This window comes from Pteropus medius, unplaced genomic scaffold, assembly GCF_902729225.1.
Source record: "Pteropus medius unplaced genomic scaffold, Ma_sr-lr_union100, whole genome shotgun sequence".
NCBI classification, from domain to species: domain Eukaryota; kingdom Metazoa; phylum Chordata; class Mammalia; order Chiroptera; family Pteropodidae; genus Pteropus; species Pteropus medius.
This window is the reverse complement of record NW_024353977.1, coordinates 1-21,959: the sequence shown is the minus strand read 5'-3', so window position 1 is coordinate 21,959 and position 21,959 is coordinate 1. Positions and strand designations below refer to the sequence as shown.

At 44.6% G+C, this 21,959-nt stretch overlaps 1 protein-coding gene and 1 pseudogene across 6 annotated transcripts; both read right to left on the bottom strand.

The window, feature by feature from the left end:
* Positions 1 to 2,543: 2,543 nt before the first annotated feature.
* On the bottom strand, positions 2,544 to 15,826 carry LOC120594044 (protein regulator of cytokinesis 1). 6 transcript variants are annotated; one of them, XM_039852072.1, is made up of 14 exons: positions 15,656 to 15,826; positions 15,311 to 15,433; positions 13,612 to 13,845; positions 13,358 to 13,528; positions 12,523 to 12,672; positions 12,070 to 12,217; positions 11,175 to 11,311; positions 9,476 to 9,571; positions 8,341 to 8,487; positions 8,060 to 8,170; positions 6,276 to 6,365; positions 5,515 to 5,691; positions 5,136 to 5,177; positions 2,544 to 3,592 (listed from the first exon to the last, which is right to left on the bottom strand). In XM_039852072.1, exons 1-14 carry the CDS (start codon positions 15,809 to 15,811, stop codon positions 3,521 to 3,523), a joined length of 1,854 nt encoding a protein of 617 aa, XP_039708006.1. In that variant the 5' UTR covers positions 15,812 to 15,826; the 3' UTR covers positions 2,544 to 3,520. The 6 variants fall into 6 exon arrangements, with proteins under 6 accessions (XP_039708006.1, XP_039708010.1, XP_039708007.1 ...); XM_039852076.1 differs by having other exon boundaries at positions 5,592 to 5,691; XM_039852073.1 differs by lacking the exon at positions 5,136 to 5,177.
* LOC120594045 (uncharacterized) lies at positions 12,917 to 13,034 on the bottom strand (annotated as a pseudogene).
* Positions 15,827 to 21,959: the final 6,133 nt, after the last annotated feature.

The window sequence follows — 21,959 nt, the reverse complement described above, 5'->3', positions numbered from 1 at the left end:
ACCTTAACCTCAAATTTGACGAAGTGCTTTCGTAGCCTCCGCTGAACATGTGCCACATTCCTAAATGCTGCTCCTGTTTTAATATCTTGACCTGTGACTCTCATAATTCAGCTATTTTACTATTGATGGACACTTGGATTGTAATTTTTACAAACAAATGTCTTCATATACAGATCTTTGCGTCTCACGTTATTTTCTTACGGTTGACTCCTACAAATGTCATTACTGAACACTCCCTCTCCGGCAAGATATAGCTCATGTCGCAGATGGCCCTTGCCCATCCCTGGCGGGGAGAGGACAGGGGCTGTCGAGACAACAGCACTGCTCATGCTCACCTTGGCACACCTGCCGATCCCGTAGCAGTGAGGAAAGGGCCCGTAGAGAGTGCTGAGGAGCTGCAAGGTCTGTGCCACAGTGTTGATCCAACGCTGATCTCCTTCCTGCAGGGACTACATGGGCCACAGAGACATGGGTCACCCTGACAGACCCATCTGGAAAGTGACTGGCCCTAGAGCCCTGGGGTAGGAAGACATAAAGATAGATCGACAGAAGAGAAGACAGAAAAAGATGTAAAGAGAGATACATAGAAAGTAGCATAGAAAATAGAAATATAGATAGAATGACAGATGGAAAGAGATAAAATGAAGGAATTTTAGAAAGAGAACAAAAAGTAGAAGGAAAGATAGGGAGAAGGAACTAGAGAGAGCTAAAGGTAGCTAGAAAAACAAATATAGAAAGAAAAAGAGAATGAAAAATAAGACAGATATACACAAAGATGTAAAGGTGGAATGAGAGAATGTGATTTAACTTTCAAGTAGAAAGATACAGAAAGATAGCTAGAAACAGAATGAAAGTAGAAAAATAGGATCAATGAGATAGAATGCTAAGATATTAACAGAAAGACAGCAAGAGAAAGAGAGATAGAAAGTAACAAAGATGATGGAAAGATAGGACAGAAGTAGGATGGACAGACAAATATAAGAAGACAGACATGAGGATAGAGCGATAGGATATAGAGAATGAGAATGAAAGAACGAAAGGATAGTAGAGAGCTAAAATGAAGACATTTTAGAAAGAGAATGAAGATAAGGTAAAGAAAATAAGAGACTAAAAGAAGCAACTTAAAGAAACAAAAATAGAACAGAAAAATAGAGAAAAATATATAGAAAGATGGAATGAAGAACAAAAGCTAGAACAAATAGAATAAGAGAAATGATAGAAAAATAAAGACACTAAGATCGATAAACGAAAGCTACATAGATGAGAGGATGGAAGTACAACGAAAGTTAGAAAGATGAAATAATATTAGAGTGTTAGAAAGATACACAGAAGTATAGGTAGAAAGAAAACTAAAGATACAGACATAGAATCATGAAGACTGAAAGAAGATGTAGCTAGAAAAACAAATATAGAAATACAGAAAAATAGAACAAAATATGTAGAAATGCAGAAATACATAGGAAGGTATATAGAAAGATGCAATGAAAGAGAGCAAGTTAGAATGAATGCTAGAGTAAGAAAGGTAGAATGAAAGCTATATATGAGTTAGAAAGATACAGAATGAAAGAGAAAAGATGGCAAGTTAGAGAGTAAGAAAGGGAGGGGAAAAAAAAAAGACAGCTGGAAGGATACATAGAGAAACAAGATGAATGAGAAAGGAGGTAGATAAAAAGAATGAAAGATACCCAGAAAGGTAGATAGAAAAAGACGAAGAGAACGAGATAGAAAGATAAGAGTTAAAAGATGTAGAAAAATAGGAAGAGAGACAAAGATAAAAGATCAATAGAGAAGATAGAAGACATGTAGAAAGATAGAAATTTAGAAAAGTAACTAAAAAGACATTGAAAGTAATTTTTGAAAGAATGAGAGGTAGAAAGAAAGAAAGGTAAAGAAAAACATATAGAATGATAAGTAGAAAGATAATGAGAAAGATTTCAAGATAGAAGGGTACCTCGAAAAACAAAAAAATAGAAATGAAAAATAAGAAGAGAAGGACAGAAATACATAGATATGAAGATGCAACAAAAGAGAATAAATGACAGGAGAGGTAGACAAAGAAAGATAGTAAGTCAGAATGAAAGAAAAGATGGAAAGTCAGAGGAACAGAGAGAAAGGAAGAGAAAAAAATAGATAACTCGAACGACACAAAGAATGAAAGTAGAAAAATAGGATGAATGAGAAAGACAAAGACAATAAAAGATAACAGGGAAAACTAGATGGAAAGGTTAGAAATATAAGACATACAGATCAATAGAATGACAGAAAAAGATGTACAGAATTAGAAATATAGAGAAATATAGCTAGAAAGATACATAGGACTATAGATAAGATAGAAGATAAGTAGAAATATAGAAGAGATAAAATGAACGAATTTTAGAAAAAGTGAGAGAATGACAAAGAGGTTGAAAGGTAGAATTCCACAACACAATGTAAAATTCACAGTCCAGACTCGAAATTTGTTTTCTACAAACCAAATGAACCAAAACTTCATTTGAGAAAATCTGAAAAAATATATCCACATTTTATTTTGAACCATAAAAATAAAACATTTAAAAATATTCATATCTTTAAAACACGACGTGTACACCTATGACTAAACAGCATGGTGTACACTTCCAGACCGAGTCTCTCTCCACGCACTGGTCAGCTTCCGACTAAAAGCACCGGCGGAGTAAGAATAAATAAATAAATAAGTACCTTACAGTGCCTTGGAGAGGACAGTCATGACCAACAGGGAGGACAAAGAAGGAACCCCATGTGCACACTGAGCAGGAACTACGCCCCAGCACTGACATGTGCGAAGTTCTAGGTCTCCCCAACAGCCAACAAACCAAGCTGTGGGCTGCAGGGGGTGGACACTCAGGCATGGTGGCCACAGGTTTTGGGGGCTGGGTGGTGGGGGGACAGGACAGAAAAAAAAAAGAACTAGAGTTGAGACGAGCACATGAGAGCACACCACATAATGGAACGATGCACTTTACCAAAGGGGCCCCCAGCCTCCATGTCACCTCACTGGCAATATGTCAGGCCACCTCTACCTCTGACACACGGATATCCTCTTCAGGAGGAAGGCTGTCCTGTTCAGTGAGGATAGGCCTTTAGGTGAGAACTAAGCTACAGTAGGTATAGCAGTACTTGAACATCGCTAAACAAAAGAAGATGTTGCTTGCCAATGACAAGCGTACACCCCGAAATTACTTCCCCTCCCGCACCGCAAGGATGGGCAGAGTCCATCACCTTCTACCCAGTGGTGCTGTGCAAACCTGTCGCTGTGCTTCAGCAAGTGCAACTAGGTTCAGATGCTAAAATTTGTCCTTGCTGCTATAAATGTATTTTGTGTGCGAAAACAGGGTGTCTCAGGTCATACTGAGCCTACGATGGAATTCCACGTGTAAGTAAGGCCCATGGTAATGGAACCTATCCAGGGTTTCAAGCACACATAAACCGAAGAAAGATTACAGCCACAATTAGGTCCAGTCCAGACACAGGAAGCCACAGCTAGCTGACAGATCAGGGCTTCTCAGGACTGGATGTCGGTTGAATTGAGGATTCGAGAAGTAGCATCAGATTTGGAGACCTTTGACAGTTCTCGCTGTTGAAAAATAAACAACATCAGTGGCAGTAGTCCCCTCTCTGTGTGCCCCGCCCTCGTAAGCACAGCTAAGTGTCAGCCCGAGGCCCAAGGCCCGTTTGTCTGACACAGACATAAGCATCACAGGCCGTGTTAGGAATCAAAGGTGAGGCGCTGTCACCAGATGACGCACGTGTACAAGTACATATGCCCTTGACCACTTTCCTCGGTCTCTCCGTGAAGACCACAAGAGAAACCCCTTATCCTTCACAAAATACTCTGAGTTGTCAAGCTGAGTAGGCAACAAGCTTTGGTCTTTTGAGCCCTTTATAAATGGGGGCCAGACCATATATCTACCAATCCCTGGGGCTGAGGGCCTTGTAACCTGCTGGTGATTTGATCTCATGCTGGAGCACATGGTACAGAAGGAGAAGATGAAGCATGAATGAGCACTGAGAAGAGCACATGTTAGGAGAAGTTAGTTAGTGTACTGGCATTGGTGCCGCCTGGTGCAGCTGGCCAGCCACAGCGACCCAAACCACACGAACCTCCCCAGGCCTAACCACAGAGATAAGCAGATGCGTTTAAGCTCCAAGTGGATGAAATGGGGCTTGGTGGAGCAAGCCAAAAACCAAAAAACAAACCTGGACCCTCTCTAGCAATCAGCCAGCCAGAGTGACATGCACCCACTTCTAGAGTTAGAGCCATGCCAGTCATGTAATTTCAAAAAAATGCCAGAATGTGAAGCCAATTTCAATGCTCAAAACGAGCTAGTCTTGGACAACTGCAGCAACGGGGGAGCTGGCCTGACGCCCTTGGCTAAACTGAGCTGCCCCCAAGAGCAAGGCAGCCTTGCCTCTCAGAAGGAACATACTGAAGGCAGAGAGAACACACATGAAGTAAAAGGCATCGTAGTTAAGAGTTTAGTAAATGTGGACTATGATACTAGGAGCTGAAGAGCATCCTGGAAAATGAGTTACTTCCAGAGCCTCATATCTGCTTTAGCAGCTCGGTGTGGGAGAAGTAGCTGCCGGCAAGGAAGTGAGCGCTGGCTAATTCAGAGTGGACAGAAAGTGGGCATTCGGCCCCGAGAGGTTAGTAAGGCACATGCTCCAGGAAAATCATCAGGCGGGCCAAGAACCTCATCATAGGCAGCACACAGCTGGGGCTCCCCTCCCCAGGTGTTGGGGCCTCTGTTCTTTCCAGCACATTAGAGGCCTTCAATGTCACTCGGGGAGGGTGAAAGTTTTCTGTTGTGACATAACACGATAAAAAAGCTTTGCCTGACTGACAGACTGACTGTAGGTGGGGCTGAGAATCCAATTCAAGTCTGAACAAATTTTCTTGTTAATCAGCAGGTTAATCTGCTGGGAACTTTAGCCAGGTATTTATTACTCATGAAGTCTGGTTTAGGCTTTCCTGCTTTGTTTGTAAAAAGATTCTGTGACAGGACAGCTGAGGATTACTGGTTAGTGAAGCCCTGTGCTGAGATGGGAATAAAGCCAGCAGATGACAGATCAGTTTGGAAAAGGGACGTGGGACATGCAGGGGTTGCCATACGGACCTGAAGCCCGACACGGGAGCTGTCAGAGAGGGATGGATCCTTCTAAGAATACAAAAGACAAATGACCAAGAACTCCACCAAGAGAGCACCAGGGCCGTGATCAGAAGGGTCGCCTCCTGCAGCCAGGGACTGGTACAGGCAATCGTGTACTGGTATTTCTTAAGCAGAAGGATGCGGGTTAAATGTCTAGTCGCTGATGCCAACTTCCTTTCTCTAGGCGCCGCCCCCCCTTCCTGAACCCCCAACCATGGTCATGGCAGGAAAGGGATTCTCAGCCTCCAAAGAACTGGCCTAAGAGCCTGGGTACCACTAGGAAGATACCCACTGCCCCAACTGTGTGCTCCCCAGAGACTGGTAGATATTAGAAAGGGTGAATTACCGCAAACTCAGAATAGGTGCTGGCAACAGAATTAATGCTGAAGTTGCGCTGGAGGGGGGCCGAGCTGGGGTACCCACCGCTCAAGATGCTGCCATTGAGCTCGAGGTTCTCCTTGTTGGCTCCATGCCGGCCAGCATGCGGGGTCTTTTTCCCTGAAGACGTAGAAGTGAGGACTGGCTGTAGAGAAAGAGAAGAGAGATCAGTATATCATCCTTATAACGGCCACACACACACAGAAGCTGATAGCATTTTTGTATTATTCACGTGTCTGTAATCCTATAAAGTACTTCCGGTGTACAAAAAGATAGGAATTCTTAATCTGCAGAACACATACCTTGAGCACAGTCTGTAAAATACGTAAAAGACTGAACAACTTTTAGCATGTACTCCCCACCTGTCTCCTATGTGAGCGCACCTGACTGTCTAGTGACCCAGTGTCGGGACTGGAACCCACGCACAGGGACCTTGCTCAGCAACAACTGAAGACCCAGCTGTGACCTGAGCCCCCAGAGGCCACCATCTGCTCATCAGTTTCCCAGTCACACCCTAGGGCTTCCGCCTGATACCAGTGGGGCTCAGAATGAGCATGTCTTCTTTCTTTCAATTTTTTGCAGATTGAATGGCTTACATCTGTCAACTCTCAGCATCACAAGGATAACCAAATCCAGGGATCTTAGAAACTCGAACAAGTAGGTGGGTCCCCTGGAAAAACAGGCTGTGTGGGGAACACGCTCGTACGCAGAGACAGAGAGCTTATTAACCTTGCTGCCAGAAGGTGGAAGTCGAGACACCGCAAAGACGGGCCGAATGCTGCTGTTGGCCGTGGCATTGGACATGGTGGTGGTGTTCAGCTAGGAGAAAAACAGAGGTCACCATGAGACGACGTGCTCCACAGCCTGTCCCCCGCACTACAGAGAAAGGACGATGAGAGGCGGTCTCAGGGAGGTGGGTTTACACGGTGGAGAACTTTCAGGAAACTTGTGAAAAGTGTTCAAAGCCTATTTATTTCCAGCAGATGGAGCTGTAAAATGGAATAACTATTCTATTTCAAAAAGTTGCACAGACAGCTCTCACATGACCCAACCATAAATACTCCTAGAATTACTGAGGAGAAACGAAAGTGGATCACCAGAGACTTCTACCTAAGTATTTAGAGCAGTGCTAACTGTAACAGCCAGGAAAACGAGAAACAAACCAGAATATTCGACAGGCACACGAATAAGCGAATTGTGGCAGTGGTACACTGACTGGAACACTGCTCGACATTAGATGATGATAAGTAGTGACCTATCGATACCTGCAACCTCTACGGTTATGCTAACCTGAAAGAAATATGAAATGAAAAAAGGCATACTGTTGAGTCTATTTCTATAAAATGTTAGGAAATGCAAATTACTGAATAGTGACAGAGCAAATCTGTGGTTGCCAGGAACTGGGGGGGACAGAGAGGAGGAGGGAGGAGGAAGGGATTGTGAAGCGGAACGAGGAGACTTTTGGGGCAATGGGTAAGTCCACTGTCTCGACTGTGCTCGGTGCATACATGTGTTGAAACTTTATATTCAAGTGTACACTTTAAATATGATGTGTCGATCTTATGCAATAAAGCTGTAAAAAATTAATTTAAAAAACTCGGTGGATAAAATGGGATAAACTATTCAAATACAAGGCAGACTAGGAAATATGACTTAGGAAAATATCTGTGTGGCTTCAGGACATAGATGGATTACTTACAAGGTACAAGAAGTATAGGCCATGAGGAAAACAGATAGAAAATATTTTGACCGTATTAAAACTAAGAACTTTGTGTTCATCAAGAAAACACCATAAAAAGGAAAAAGACAAGCTACAGAAGACACACAAATACTGGGAAAAGCTATTCTAACACAAAGGACAGGTGTAGCATCCAGAACATAAAGAATTCTTATAAAATTGGTAAGAAAGAAATGAGCGTTTGACTTCATTAGTCATTCCAGAAACGCACACTAAAATCATGAGACATTATTTCATACCTAACAGATGGACACAAATGTGAGCCTGAAAATAGCGCATGTTCGGCACAGCTACTTGGGGGCATGAATCGTGATGACCATTTTGACAGCACAGACTGAGTGACCGGTGCAGCTGGGAGGCCGGAAACGTTGAGTGCAGCTCTCAGAGCGAGGACTGGCTCCCTCACCGGCATCCAAAGTTTATCACATTTTCAGAATATCAAACCATAGGGAACGAATAAGTGACAGTATGTCAAGAGGACAGAATATGTAGCTAATGACAAGTGTGTATGTGAAGAAAGTTTGATGCTATGAAAAAAAACACTAAATATTCTCAGTGGTGCTCTTGGAGTGATGTAACAGGTGGTTTTAACTGTTTTATATGTTGGAAAGTGTGAGCAGAGGGAGAAGGGAAATAATGGTCCACCCATTTCCCAAAGGGACTCGACCTGAAAGTTTGAAAAAGCCCATCTCTGCAGGACAGAAGGCAGAGATGACCAGAGCCCTGGCCTCACGCCCCCACCCCTACTGTGTGGTCCACAGAGCATCCTGTTTACCTTGAGCACCTTGCCCGGTTTGGTGGGTGCCAGACCACGCCGCTTGTTGGGTGTTCGGGGAGCACTGCCATAGAGCATCTCCGTCTCTGTCTCCTTCTTGTTCTTCAGTTGCTGTGTGAAAGTCAGAAGCAACAGGGATACGTCCCATGAAGAGAACAGTTCTGGGGCAGTGTGAGGCCAGAAATCTGAACAAGTCGCTGCCCCCAGAGCTGCCAGGGGTGCAGGCCAAGGCAAGGCCACTCACGTCACTACATCGCCCTCTTCCAAACTGGCTCACTTACCCTTTCCTGCTTGGCCCGTTCTTTCTCTAATCGGTGCATCTCCCATTGTTCTGTCACATACTCCATGAATTTCTGACCATTCACCACAAATGCTTTTGAATGCGCCTCTTCCCAGTTTTCAATCTGTGCCTTCAACTCCTCTTCCAGCTGAGACCAGACACAAGGACATGTTAATGACTTCAAATCTTTGGTGTGAATCCCAAGTAAAATGACTCTTCCCTTCCCAGAGCATCATTTGCCCGACTGCTGGGAGCTGGACCCAACTGGGGACAGGTTAGAGTAGCCGGAAATCAAAGCTGAGGGATGGTTGTTCATGATCCACATGGACGTGGGAAAGGTGAGGCCAGCGTCTGGTGACGGAAGTTTTGGGGCCTCAAGGGGAGCAGCAGGGGCACCAGCAGCAGTGCAGTGGGGGAGCACAGTGGGAACTGCACCACCTGGGCTCCCGCCTGAGCTCCATCTCCTGCGAACTGGGAAAAGGGTGGCAAAGTGACTTAGGTTCTCGGGGCCGCAGGTGCCTCATTTGCAGAAATGGAAAACACTTTCAAATAGTACCTGGCACTTCATTCAATAAATGCTCTTATTATTGTAATAGAGAACAGTAATGAGGCCCACAGAACTTTCTCAAAAGCTTGCCTCGTGTCATCAGCTGAATCGTGCCCCATCCCTCCATTTATACACTGAAGACTGATTCCCCAGCAGCTCAGAATGTGCTTTCACTTGAACACTAAGGTCATTAGGGTGGATCCTAAACCAGTACATCTGGTGGTATCTAAGAAGAGAAAACGTGGACACAGACGCACGCAGAAAGACCACCATGTGAAGGCATAGGGAGAAGATAACCATTTATAAACCTAGAAGAAACCAGCCCCGTCTACGACGTTATCTCAGCCTTCCGGCCTCCATAATTGTGACAAAATAAATTTGTTGGTTAGGCCACCCCGTCTCTGTTGCTGCGGGGTGGCCTCCCTAAAACTCATCTGCCGTGATACCCTACAGCTTATACTACGGGAGGGCCCGGTGTTACTGACCATCCCTGCCCCTCCGTTTGGAAGATGAGACAGTTTGGGGACAAATGATTATCCAAAAAGTGAGCTATTTTGTAACCAAGCCCCAAACTGAGCACCAGTTTTACCTTAGGGAGTGTTTTCTGGAGCCTGGCACGTTGCTTTTCCTCTTTTAGAAGATTTCCACCACGATTTGTAAATCGACTTGGATCGGAAGCCTTTCTCTGGAAAAATACATTTTCATCAGTGAAACCCAGGACAAGTGGGCACATCAATTATTCCTGCTAAAATTCCTTCCTGTCATACATGGGCACATATCATTAAGGAGACTCGCTGACACCTGCCTTCTCACTCAGCAGTGAGGACTGGAGGGGTCGGTCCTGAGGCGGGTGGGGGGTGGTGAGCACACCCACTGGGGGGCATGAAAACTCGCTTACTTTCTCATCTCAAAGGGAAGACAGGCTTTAATACTGAATGAACAATATCACTAGCTCCCGTCTTTGGTTTGGATATCAAAGATAACAGAGAAAGAGTGACGTGGAGGGACAAGGGGAAGGTCTCCGCTGGGAGGTTTTGGTGGTGGCGCCACTACTTGCTCACTCCCCGCCTGCTGAGACGATGCGGCTGAAATGTGCCAAGTTACGGGGTGTACAGATGTTTGTCACTAACACTCACAAAATAGACAACTAGAAAAATGCAGTATGTTAGGCTTCTCAACTATTTTGTTACTCTATCATGGATTGAGTATAGCAGAACAGTATTAAAAGCGTATAATTTGTACATATGAGCTAGGTAGAGACACTCAAAATAGAGGCAGATAATCATAAAAGTTTAGACCAGTCTTGACAATTTGGGGCTAAGCTTGTAAAGAAATTCCATTTCCTTTCCACCTATAATCAGTAACCGCAGCGGATGGTCATTAGTCTTATTCTTAAATACTGACATGTCAACAAGGTTGCTTCTTGGCTGTTTATTGACATTTCCTGCTCCTTTCTGCTGTCAACCAGAAGCTTGCAGGGGCTGAACTCAGTTCTCTCAAGGCCCCTTCGGGCTCTAACAGGGCCGGCATGAACATGAGAACGAGTCTGCTTTCAGCCAGTGCTGACGGTGCCTCATCCCAGTCCCAGCCCCCAGCTCTAAAATGCTCTGAGGGAAATCGTGTGCTATGTTGATCGGAAGAAAAGGAATTTGGTGTATACAAATGTGTCCCAACGCCCAGGCAATTTTCTACGAAAAGAGCAGCAGCTGGAATTGTAGAGAATATCAGCTGCCTGGCCCGGCATCTCTTCTCTCCCTCCGCAGAATCACCCGATTCCTCTCTGCGGCAGGTCCCCGGCCTCGCCAGCAGTGCTGTGACATGAGCGCGGTGCTGGGAGAGCACGAGAAGCCCCGAGAGGGGCCGGAGGGGCAGCGGCTTCTGAGTCCCCTCCTCCACGCTGCCTGAGCCGCTGTGGTGGGAGCTCTAGAACCAACAGGACCCGAGGATGAGGTGCAACCCTTAGTGGTGGGGGAACCATGAGCTGGAGGAACTTGGGACCCACTGTCTGGAACTGCCACACTAGCCCTGCGCGGCTCACCTTGGACTTCCCTCATGAAAGGAACTTCTGCCTCATTTAAAGCCACTTACTTGGGGTTTCTCTCTTGCATGTTCCCGCACATTAGACGAATAAATAGAAATGGGTTAGCAGCAATTCAGAGATTCATGATGGAGACAGGGCATGACAAACCCGGTAGAGAGTGAAGGAAACTGGACTCTGACTCTATACGGGACATGCTTTCTTAACACTTCATTGTCCTCTAAGGAAAACAGAAAAATTAGGGCAGTACCTCAAGCTCTAAGAAAAGCTTCCAGCTTTTTTCCCACTTGTGGACACCTTCAAAGAGATCTTTGTGAACCTCGTAGTAGTTTCTTAACCGCACAATCTCAGCATCGTGGAGCCGGAACAGATTTTCTGTATACTCCTCTGCAAGATATGGGCCCAGTTAAAAAAAAAAAAAATCCCTCTAGTGTGTAGCATCCCAATTTACTAATCCCTCGTTCTCCCTAAAGTGGAAATATCTGTTATAGTAAAAATGTTACATGGATAACTATACATTGTGGATAATAAAAGCCAGCTGTGTGACCATCAGCCCGGGTGGACTAGGGAGTAAGGGACTATAGGGTTAGGACTAAAATGACTAAGGTTCTTAAACCTCTCTGTCATTTCTGGCCTCGTCTTCGGTTTCTTTTGTATTCTTCCTTTCCACCCTGCCCCGTAGAGGGCTGGGTCACATAAAATGTCTCAAATGTGGAGTGTAGCGGACAGCCTCATCTTCATACTCAGTTCAGGTCAACCTAGACTTCTGTTGGGCTCTGGGGTCAGATTCTGTGAGCTCACATGTGAGCTCTGCCCTCACCTGCTGTGCCTCTAAATTCTTCAACGTTTCTGTGCTTTCATGTCCTCATCTCTTGACAGAAGATTAAGTGAGAGAATTCTGTTAAGAGTTTAGCACTGCATCTGGCAGAGAGTGAGCACCTGATAAACGTGAGCTTCACCAATACAGGCTACAGTGAAATAGAAAGCAAGAGACCCCTTACTTCCCAGCAGCACTTGCGAATGCTCGTGTGTACAGGAATGGCAGGAAAAGGTGGTATCTGTTAAGCAGAGGAAGTACCTCCTGGTGCACATCTGTACTCTTTTAGAAGTACAGGCCTCGTAATGACCACCGCTTCTGTACTAACCGTCATAGTATGGGGCGAAAGCCTGTCTCTGCTCCTGACTATAAAAACACAAGTCCCAGTAGTGAGCCAGCTCCACACGTATTGCATCCACCACTTTCTTCATGTTCTGCCTTTTTAGTTCTTCCAGACGATCCACTTCTAGTTGCAGCTGAAACAAAGACATCTGATAAATGTATCTGGTACAGTTTTACACTCGGTAGCTTAACAAAATTTTTCCCTTTTTAATAATACGATAACACAAAACCAGAGGTTAAGTCAGACCTCTTACAACAATATCATAGGAGCCAGAAATCTTTGAAACATACACAAAAGATAAAAGATACAGTTTACTGCCACCTTTTCCTGATGCTTCTCTTAGAAATAGGCTTGCTCAAGGAAGAAGTTGGTGAAGACATCAGCCCTGACACAAGAATGCTCGTAGGCACAGCGGGCCCAGCCCTTTGGGTTTCTTACCGCTTTCTTCACCTTGGCCTTCGAACCAGTTGCAACCAGGGCCACAGCTTGTCTCTCTTCTGTTGGTATTTGCAACCTGTCCCAGAGCTCTCGGATGCGAGCACGCAGATCCTCACACGCAGCTTCATTTTGTGATTTTTGCATTTCGAGCTGTAGCAAGGAAAGAGTGGTTTATAACAAAGACAGCAGCACGGACAAGGTCAGCCCGCTGGCCTCCCACAGAGGAATATCTGGACCCGCATGGAGAAGAAGCATTTTTATAAGACTGTGAACAGGTGACTTTTTGTGACTTTTTTATTTTAGGTGAGGCAACCCTTGGTTGACCTCACAGATTGCAAGGACCTTGTCAGCTTATAATCCATTATTTTTTTATTTTTTTTTAATTTATTTTTCACACCTACAGCACCTGGTCTTCCTAGGTGGTCTCCCATCCAAGTACTAACGAGGCCTGACCCTGCTTAGCTTCCGAGATCAGACAGGATCGGACTTGTTCAGATAGCTTGGCTGTAGACTTCTGAACACAAACTGTAAGGCTATCATGGTAGGATCTCAGACCCTAAGAACTAGGCTTCAAATTTTGAATTAAAAAAAATATTTTTTCATTAAACATTAATTCGATGACTTATTTCATCCATTATTTGAGAATCTTAGAGCTATGTATAAATTTTGTAAAAAAAATCAAGGTTGTGTATCATATTAATATAATCTTTATCCTCCCTTGTTCCCTTACATCAGCTCTTTAAGACTAAAGGAAAAAAAAAATTGTCACTTTCTTCCAATTGCTGGATACCATGGAGCTGTCAGGCCATAATCTCATAATCTGAGTGGCCATTACCTGCCGTAGCAACTTCTGCAGTGTTGCAATATTGTCCAAAGACAAGCAAAAGGCATCTTCATCTTCACACACCACATCTCTTTCGAAGCTTGTATCTGGAGTGTGATCCAGTTCTTCCATACACAGTATGATCTGTCTCTTTATGTCGACAAACTCCTCACGCCTAGATGCCTGTAAAACAAGATGATTCTAAGACGTCTTACAGGAAAGTCAAACTGACTGTTAGGAAGTGTGGAAGTAAGCAGTACGGATACCTTCGTCTCCCTCAAAGCTGCCACGTGTTGTCTGAACTGGTTCAGCTCTCCCAAGCTGGGAACTGAGGCGCTGTCGATGTCATAGGGTGTCACGCAGAGAATTTCGCACAGCTCTTGATCTTGTTCTTGAAGCAGTTTCAGTTCCTGTTTTCTCTCCTTTTTCTGTTTTCGCATCAGTTCTACCTGAGTGCGCAAATCCTTTTCTAGTTGCAAGATGGTCGGCTCTCCTTCTTCCTGTGGGAGACGGTGTACCACTGTGACAAGGTTCTGAGAGGATTTCCTCAAAGGAAGACAAGACCAACAAAAGAGGGCTGGGCCGACAGACTTTTCAACTTTCAGTAAGGGAACTCACGGACAACAGAACACGGCACAAAGAGGGTCCCCCAAGGAAGGTCTCCAGTAAGGAAAGGTGCCAGGGCACTTTTGCAACAGGTGAAAATTGGTTGGAACACGTGCTCTGAGTTAGCTATAGGGTGGTATATTTAGGTTATAACTTACACGTTCATCCCAGTAATCTCGAGACTATCACTTAACCAATAGAAATCAATTCAGCACTCCTTGCTCTACTCCAACCAATAGAAATAAAAGTGGCAGTTATATGTCCTATGAATTTTACTCGACAGAGGTGAACTAAGAACCATCATATAATTTAATGTAGACGTACCGCTGTACACCTAACTTCACACTCAATTTTACATCGAAAGGTTAAAAAGAAAGAAAAAGACCAAAGAAACTATTTGTCCAAAATCAATGACATTTATGCCATTTCTGTTGATTCCAGGAAACGCCATTGATGTCATGATCTGATTGCTCTTGGCTATCGGGTATGAATTATCCTTCACCCTTTAAAGGCAAGGTCTCCCTCCCAGGCTGACTGCACCCAGATACTCAGGCAGTTAGTTTTTCTCGTAACAGGGAGAGAGACCTGAGAATCTTATCGGTACCACATGAGCCATCATGTGCTGTCCCTGAATCTATTCTAATTACCTTCCCAAGCTCTGTGCTGGTCTTTACTTTTCTGATCCCGACATTTTTTTCTTTCACTGGATCTATCCAGGGATCTGTTTTGGGGCCCCGTCTATTACTGATGTCATCCTTGCTGGTATCCTCATTCGAGTCCCTGACTTCTGCTGGACCGCGAAACAGCAGTCTCCCAGCTGGGGATACACCCCGTCACAGTGCAGCCTAAGCGTTACTGTGCTCCCAGTGTCCAAGCTTTGGAGACACTTCTCAAGCGGTCATTTTGACTGGCTCAGTGGTGTGCAACTTTTGTATGAAAAAACCCACAAACGCAGATTTTTTGATAACTTTCCCTTATACTACTAGTCATTTTTGCTTCCTTGGTAGCTGTTTTCATTTAAAAATAATAATAATAATAATAATGGCACAGTATCATCCATGCCTAATTTTTCCTCAGAGTTAAAAAAAAAAGTTTGACATGCCCCACAGATTGATAGCAAGAGGAAGCTTGTTTTGATCAAAGCGCTGCGACGTTCATTAGCCGCTTCACCTCTCAACAGGGCAACTCTTCACATAAGGAAAAATTACTTTGCTGGAATTAGTTAACCAAGCAGCGCATTTTCCCCACTTCTCATGTCCAGGAACACCCTACGAGGAAACCTTACACCTGCAGCCCCACATCTAAGTTCCTTCCTAGATCTCAGACCCAAGCAGGGGCCCCCGAGACCCTGCCGCGTACCTGAAATGGCTCGACACGTAACTCGCTGCACAGGGTAGTCAGCTCTTTTTGACAGATGGATATGCTTTTGATGAGCCTTTCCTTCAGGTTTTGCTCTTCAGCAATCATCATATCCAGGAGGTCCTACAAGAGAGAAAAGCGTCCCGTGAAAGTTTGGAGCCAATGAGAAAAAAACCCCCAAGCCAACAAATAACACCAAAACCCTCATAATTTCAAAGTTTTAAGAAAGGACTTGGAAGCCAGGAAGAACCTGTGACACCACAGTGTCACTTCTATATGCCTTCTCAGATGAGACACCAACATCCTTACCCCAACCCACTGCAAAGACACCAGCGCTAAACTCGCCTTGATATGCTTTTTCACAACCTCGGTTCTCTGTAACCGCTGGTCTTCGGGAATCCCGATTAATTCCCATATTTCCCGAAGCTGAGTCAGGGCTTTCTGGAGACACAGAACGGACTCCTCCGCGAGCACATCACTGAAAAGCAAGAGAAGTTGCATGAGCCGCTCCAACGGGCTGAAAGTAGTGTTTACAGGAACGAATTGAGATCCTTGCTCAGTGGCCTCCAGGCTAAGGCAGACTGAAAACAAGCCTTCGGCTTAATTCATGTTCCCCACGCCCCTCCCCGCCCTTCTCCCCCACATGGCCACAACGCTGGCGCAGCAACATGCAGGGCCATGGTACATCGTGGACATTCAATCTTCTCAATCTGGATTTCCAATGAGTCTCCCGTGACAGTGCAATACGGAATTACCAATGTTGTCATTAAAGAAAAACCGGACAAAAAGCTCAGTAAAATGAACTCCCGCTAATGTAAGAGCTTGCTGGCGAGAAGCCCCTTTAAGTAGCTGGCGACCACAGTTTTGCTGTTGTTTTGAAGTTAGAGCTACTAACTCACAGAGTCGCAAAGATCAAAAAGACAAACATCGAGGGCTGGAGAGGATATAGAAAAGCGTAAACTGGCACAACCACTGTAAAGACTGTCGGCAGGATCTTCAGAGCTGAACCCAGCAGTCCCCCTTCCGCGTACGCACGCGTGTGCGCCGAGGACACGGCACACGGGAGTGATCAGAGCGGCACGACTCCTAACAGCAGAAACAGAGCGACCACCCAGTCCCTCGGAAGGATGCAGAGAGAGGACCTTCCCACGGGGAACAGTCCAGCAGTGAGTGCACAACACGACGACGCTCAGAAATACCACGTGGGACTGGGCTGCGTGGAAGAGTCAAACGCAGGAAGACCACACGCTATACGACTGCACCGTGTGAACTCCGAGAAAAGGCAAAACTCAGCGCAAGAAAGCAAAGCGGCTGCCAGGGATCGGGCAGGGATCAACTGCAAAAGGGCACAAGGACGCATTTCTCTGGGGATGGCATGGTTCTCCATCTTGATGCTGATGACATGACTGTATACAGTGATGAAAATTCAAGCTGAACCTGTAAAATGCGTCAACTTTACTCTATGTAAGTTATACCTCCAATTTGAAAGATAAAAAACAGTTAAAGAAACAACTAGCCTTCCGGTCAAGATGGCACAGTAGGTACACGCTGTGCTCGCCTCCTCTCACGACCACATCAAAGTGACAACTAAGCTACAGGAAGCCATCATTGGGAGTCACCTGAACGCTGGCTGAACAGAAGTCTTACGACTGGGGACACACAGAAGAGGCCACCTTAAGACTGGAAGAAGGGCAGAGATGCGAAACAGGCTGGTCTCACACCTGTGTGTGACGGTTGAACTAGGGAGAGATATCTTGGCTGCAGAGGTCCCCCAGGAGGAGTGAGGATCCCCGGCCCCACACTGGGCTCTCCAGTCCAGGGTTCCAGGGCTGGGAAGAGTAGTCCCCACAACCTCTGGCTGTGAAAACCAGTGGAGATGGTGGCTGAGACGGAGGGCTGAGACGGAGGGCTGCGGGAGTCACAGATGTTCCTCTGTGTGTGGGCCCGCGTGGACTTACTCACTGACAGACTCATGGGCTCCGGGCCCCAGCACTGAGGCGGCCGCTCAAGTCGTGCCAGGGATACACGGGGAGGAACTGGATTGTCTGGCTTCAGTGTGAGGGCTGGAGGGGTGACTTTACCCCAAACAGAAGTGCTGGCAGAGTCCACTGCTCCTTAGCTGAGCCCTCCCGGAGTGCAGACGCTGGCGGCCGCCACACCTGAGTCTCCACTGACCTGGTTCACACTGGTCGCTCCACCCTGGCGATTCCGAGACCCTGCATCTCTCCTCTTGGGGGCCTACCCAAGCCATCCCCAGTGGTTTTTTCCATACAAACAGCCTATCTTGGCTCAAGGCTCACAAAATCCAAAGCAGCAGCATCTGGCCTCAGCGTGCCCCATCCTTCTTGCTAATCAGCTCCAAGCCTGGCACTAGGAGCACGCCAGCCTTGGTTCTTGGCTTGGCCTCTCGAGGGCAACATGGGTGGCAGCCATCGGTGGATTGCTTGGATTCCGGGTGGCCCCGGGAGTGCCTAAGCTGTATCCGAACTTGGCCTGCTTAAGGGCTCCTCCAAGGAGGCCCTTAGGCCAGAGCAGAGCACCACCCAGGGCTGCATCTGAGGAGGACCCACGTGAAGGGCACACACCAAAGCCCTGATAAAGTGAATCTTCCTGCTCAGTAGGGTTGGCCCGTAATGAACCAGTCTTCACAACCAATCAGCCTGGGGGTCAATCCTTCCCATCAATGTGCAGACAGCCACCAGGGTCAACTACAACAGCAGGGCACACACAACCCATATAAGGAGCATACCTGGAGCACCTGTCTCAGGTGACCAGGGAACACTGTGCCACTGAGCCCCACAAGACACCTACTACATAAGGCCATTGTACTGAGACCAGGAGACTTAGGAGCCCTACCTAATACACAGAACCAAACACAAGAAGTCAGCCAAAAGGGGAGACAAACGTGTCCCATAGTAAAAACAGAACAAAGCTCCAGAAAAAGAATTCCAAAAAATGGAGATGAGCAATCTACCAGATGCAGAGTTCAAAACACTGATCATAAGGATGCTCACTGAATTTAAGGGGAGAGTAATCGAGAACTTTAATAAAGAATAAAAGACACAAAAATGGATATAGAAAACATAAAAGGGAACCAGTCAGAAAGTAGTACATAATATCTGAGATGAAGAGTACGTTTGAGGGAGTCAAGAGACTGGATGAAGCAGCGGATCGAATCAGCAATTTAGAGGATGGGGTAACAGAGGACGTCCAATCAGAACAGCAACAAGTAAAAAGAATCCAAAAAACAGGATAGATTAAGGAGCCTCTGGGACAACATCAAGCATAACAACAGTCGCATCATAGAGGTAGCGAAAGGAAAAGAGAGCGCAAGAAATTGAAAACCTATTTGAATAATGACGGAATATTCGAAGAAATAATGACAGAAAACTTCCCTAACCTAGTGAAGAAAAATAGACATACGACACCAGGAAGCTCAGAGAGTTCCAAACAAGATGAACCCAAAGATGCCCACGCCAAGACTCATTATACAAAATGCCAAAGGTTAAAGACAAAGAGTCCTAAAAGCAGCAACACAAAAGAAATTAGTTACCTACAAGTGAGCTACTATCAGACTGTCAGCTGATCTCTCAACAGAAGTTTTGCAGGCCAGAAGGGATTGTCAGAAAATATTGAAAGTGATGAAAAGCAAGGAAGTAGAACCAAGATGACTCTACCCACTAAGCTATCATTTAGAATCAAAGGACAGATGAAGAGCTTCCCAGACAAGAAACAGCTAAGAGTTCACCACCACCAAGCCCTTATTACTAGTAATGTCGGAGGGAGTTATTTAGGAAGAAAAAATATGTATAAAAAATTTGGATAATAAAATGGCAATAACTGCATATCTATCAAGAAGTACTTCCAATGAAAAAGAATTATGCTCTAATCAAAAGACAGAGTAGCTGAAGAGATAAGTAAATAAGTCCCTTATATATGCTGCCTACCAGAGACTCATTTAAGATCAAAAGACACAGAGTGAAAGCAAGGAATGGGAAAAGGTATTTCATAAAAGGATAGTAGAAGAATTGGGCATGGCAATACATATACAGACAAAATAGACTTTAACAAAAAAGCTATAACAAGACAAAGAATCCACTAATCCCAGTTCTGTGTATTTATCTAAACAAACTCAAAATACTACTTTAAAGAAACATTTGCACCCACATGTTCACTGCAGCATTACTTACAATAGCCGAGATAAGGAGGCGACCTGGCTGTACATTCATGGAAGAATGGAGAGAGGTGGCACATATATACACTAGACTATTACCCAGCCATTTAAGAAATCAACCAACCAACCAATCAAGCAAATCTTGCCATCTGCAACAACATGAATGGACCTATAGGGTATTGTGCTGACTGGAGAAAGTCTGATAAAGACAAATGCCATGTGATTTATTTACATGTGGAATATAAAGAACAAAATAAAAAGAAAACAAACTTATAGATAACGGAGATGATTCTGAGGGTTTCCTGACAGGAGCAGGGTATAGGGGTGCAAAAAGGGGAAGGGAGTCAGAGTACAAATTGGTAGTTACAAAAGAGCCATAGGGATGCATGGCGTAACGCATACATTCAGTAATATTGTGAGAACTATGTATGTGACAGATGGGTACTAGATCTGTTGAGCTGATAACTTTCTAAGTTACATAAATGTCTAATCACTATGTTGTACACCTGACATATAATACTGTATGTCAACTATAACTGAAAACCAAAATATATTTTTTAGAAAAGGATAAATAATGGAAAAATAAAAGGCTATAACAAGAGACAAAGAAGGACCCGAGATTCTCACTTCTGGGTATTTAAACGAGGAAATGTAAAATACGACTTATGAGGGAAATGTACATCCTTATGTTCATTGCAAGATTATTTAAAATAGCGGAGACACAGAAGCTATCTGGGTGTACATCAATGGAGAAGTGGATAACAAAGAAATGGCACATACATAGACTATTATTCAGCCATAAAAAGGAAAAAAAAAAAAAAAGAATGAAATCTTGCCATCTGCAACAGCATGGATGGGCCCAGAGGGTAGTGTGCTGCCTGGAGTAAGTCTGATAAAGACAAATGCCATACTACTCCATTTACATGTGGGATCTAAGGAACAAAATAAGCAAAACACAAACAAACTCATAGATACAGAGGATATTTTGAGGGTTTCCTGATGCAAGGGGGGTGGTGGGGGTTGGTGAGAAACTGATGAAGTACAAATGGGTAGATATAAAATTGTCATGGGGAGGTACAGCATAAGGAATATATTCAGTAATACTGTGATACTATGTATGATGACAGATGGGTACTAGACTTATTGAGGTGATCACTTTCTAAGTTATACAAATGTCTAGTGTATTACACACTTGAAATTAATATATTATTATTTACCAACTATAATTGAAAAAAATTGAAAAATATTTTTTAAAAGGATGATTAATGGAAAAATAAAAGGCTATAACATGAGATAAAAGAAAAACCTAGTATTCCCACTTCTGAGTATTTATCCAAAGAAACCTAAAATACTACTTTGAAGGGACATGTGCATCCATAGTTCACTGCAGCATTATTTACAGTAGCTCACATATGGAGGCAACCTGAGTATCCATCTACGGATGAATGCATAACGAGGTGGTACATATATACAATGGACTATTGCTCAGTTATTAAACAAAAAAAAGAAAAAAAGAAAAAAAAGAATGAAATCTTGCCATCTGCTACAACATGGATGGGCCTAGAGAGTATTATGTTAGTGCAGCAAGTCAGAGAAAGACAAACGTAATAAGATTTCATTTACATGTTGACTCTAAGGAACAAAATAAAGAAAACAGAAACAAGCTCATATATATAGACAGCATTTTGAGGGTTGCCAGATGGGACGGGAGTTGTGGAGGGTGGGTGAAAGAGAGGAAAGAATTAAATACAAATTGGTAGTTATAGTCACTAGGATGTAAAATATAGCATGAGGAGTATAGTCAGTGTGTTGCAATAACTCTTTCTGGCATCAGATGGGTACTAGCGAGGCAGAATAAGTTAGCCTCGGAAAGTCCTCATCTCGTCCAGGTTGCAACCTGCTCTGGAAATTTTCCTCAGTCCTCTCCCTAAGGCTCTAAAATTTCTCCCTTGTCCCTTACTCAGCCTCTCTCCCCATTTTGATTTCAAGGGGAGACTCCAGCATAAGAAAGAAGCTAAGGCCCGGTGACAATATAGATGGCCTTGGGCTACCTCCTGCCCTTCAGGTAGCTTGGGAAACAAGTCAAGAAGGGGAAGCAGGCTGGGATAGCCTTGGGACACCCCAGGCTCAAGAAAACAAAAGACCAGGACACAGACAGCTCAGGGCAGACTCTCTCTTCGAGCTGCCGGCACTTTTAAGTGTGTGTACTTTCACTTTAAGAAAACTTGCACTTTACACAGCTGTTTGTCCTGACCTTGGATTCTTTCTAGCAGCAAGAGAACCTGGCTACCAGAGCTCTGGGGGTGAGGTCCCTCTTTGGACTCCCACCCTTTCGAGCTCTCCAGTATTGCTAGATTTATCGGGGTGACCAATTCCTAAGTTACATAAATGTCTAATCACTATGTTGTACACCTGAACCCAATACTGCTTGCCAACTATAATTGAAAAAAAATTAATAAAAAAGAAAAAAAAAAA